General features: G+C 49.2%; 1 protein-coding gene across 1 annotated transcript; it reads left to right on the top strand.

Annotated features, from left to right (window-relative positions):
- Nucleotides 1–24: 24 nt before the first annotated feature.
- Nucleotides 25–1,257, top strand: LOC105269624 (uncharacterized). Its single transcript, XM_011310023.1, has one exon. It carries the CDS (start codon nucleotides 25–27, stop codon nucleotides 1,255–1,257), a length of 1,233 nt encoding a protein of 410 aa, XP_011308325.1.
- Nucleotides 1,258–1,673: the final 416 nt, after the last annotated feature.

The raw sequence follows: 1,673 nt of genomic DNA, 5'->3' as shown, positions 1-1,673 counted from the left end.
GGCGGGAAGCTTCAAGTGGATGCAATGGATGTTCTCACATGGTTGAGAAGACATCGAATCGTCTTTGGCACCGACATCGTCAAGATGTTTCGACAAATCAACGTGCACAAAGATGACTGGGACCTGCAACGTATTCTGTGGATAGATGAAACACAACGACTGGTAACCTTCCAACTCACCACAGTCACATACGGGCAGAAATGTTCCCCATGGCTCTCGCTGAGAGTCCTGCAGCAACTAGTCAACGATGAAGGTCAACGTTTCCCAGCAGCAGTGCCACCGCTAACTAAAGGGCGTTACGTCGACGATATTTACGGTGGAGCTGACTCCGAGGAAGAAATCAAAGAAATGATAATTCAACTTCAACAAATCTGCCATGCGGGCGGATTTCCACTCCAGAAGTGGACGAGCAATCACCCAGAGATACTCGAGCAACTCAACTTGTCAACGGGAACGGCAGGTCCAGTGCAATTCGAGGAGACAATGATAAAAACTCTCGGATTGTGTTGGCATCCATCAACGGACTCATTCCACTATCAAGCAAAGACCTTCAACTCAACGAACTACACCAAGAGAACACTGTTGTCGGAAATAGCTCAGATTTTCGACCCTCTTGGATTCATCGCACCAGTCATAGTTCGAGGAAAAATATTAATCCAAGAACTCTGGTTGCTAAAATCAACTTGGGATGATCAACTGCCACTTGAATACGTACGACGGTGGAAAGAGTGCAGGGAAGAACTCACGCAACTCGACCAGCTCTCCATCCCCAGATGGCTGAGCCTATCCCCAACGATCACCAACGTACAAATACATGGATTTGCAGACGCATCGACGGTTGCCATGGGGGCAGTCGTCTACTTACGAACTCAACGAGGCAACGAAACACCAACAGTCAACTTGGTGTGTGCGAAAACGAGAGGAGCACCACTGAAGAGAATGACGATTCCACGCCTAGAGCTCACCGCAGCCCTCCTGCTGACAAAAGTAGTCAGCTGGACTCAACAAACGTTGCAACTCAACGCAGAGATATACCTCTGGTCTGATTCATCGGTCGCCTTGGCATGGATCAACAGCCATCCATCACGATGGAAGGAGTTCGTTCACAACAGAGTGACGAAAATCCAGGAAGAATTACCAACAGCTGTGTGGAGACATGTTGGCGGAATTTACAACCCCGCTGACTGTGCTTCACGTGGCATATCAACGCTCAACTCAACGAACATCACCTGTGGTGGAACGGGCCTGACTGGCTAGCCAAGCCGCCATCAGCCTGGCCACAAAACACAACCAATACTCCAACGGAGGTCTCACTTGAAGAGAGACCAGCATCGGCTCACCCAGTGGCTGTTGAAGCTAGACAGCATCCATTGGCAGAGTTCCTCAACAGATACTCCACGTTATCCAAGGCTCTACAAGTCACAGCAACGATAAGTCGAGCAATCCAACGACTTCGCAGACAACCAACGCCAGACACGCCAGTGATAACAACGAGAGAACTCAACGAAGCGAGGATCTTCTGGGTAAAGGTAACCCAAAAACAATATTTTGAATCTGTGTTGCAGAACCTCAACGAGAACACCCAACTTCCTCGACAACATCCACTGGCCAAACTGACGCCGAGAATAGACGACCAAGGAATTCTACGCCTGGGTGGACGACTCAAAAACTCA

The sequence above is a fragment of the Fopius arisanus genome, unplaced genomic scaffold, assembly GCF_000806365.1.
Source record: "Fopius arisanus strain USDA-PBARC FA_bdor unplaced genomic scaffold, ASM80636v1 scaffold00071, whole genome shotgun sequence".
Taxonomy (NCBI): domain Eukaryota; kingdom Metazoa; phylum Arthropoda; class Insecta; order Hymenoptera; family Braconidae; genus Fopius; species Fopius arisanus.
Note: the sequence above shows the minus strand (reverse complement) of the source record. Positions and strands in the feature narration are given on the sequence as shown.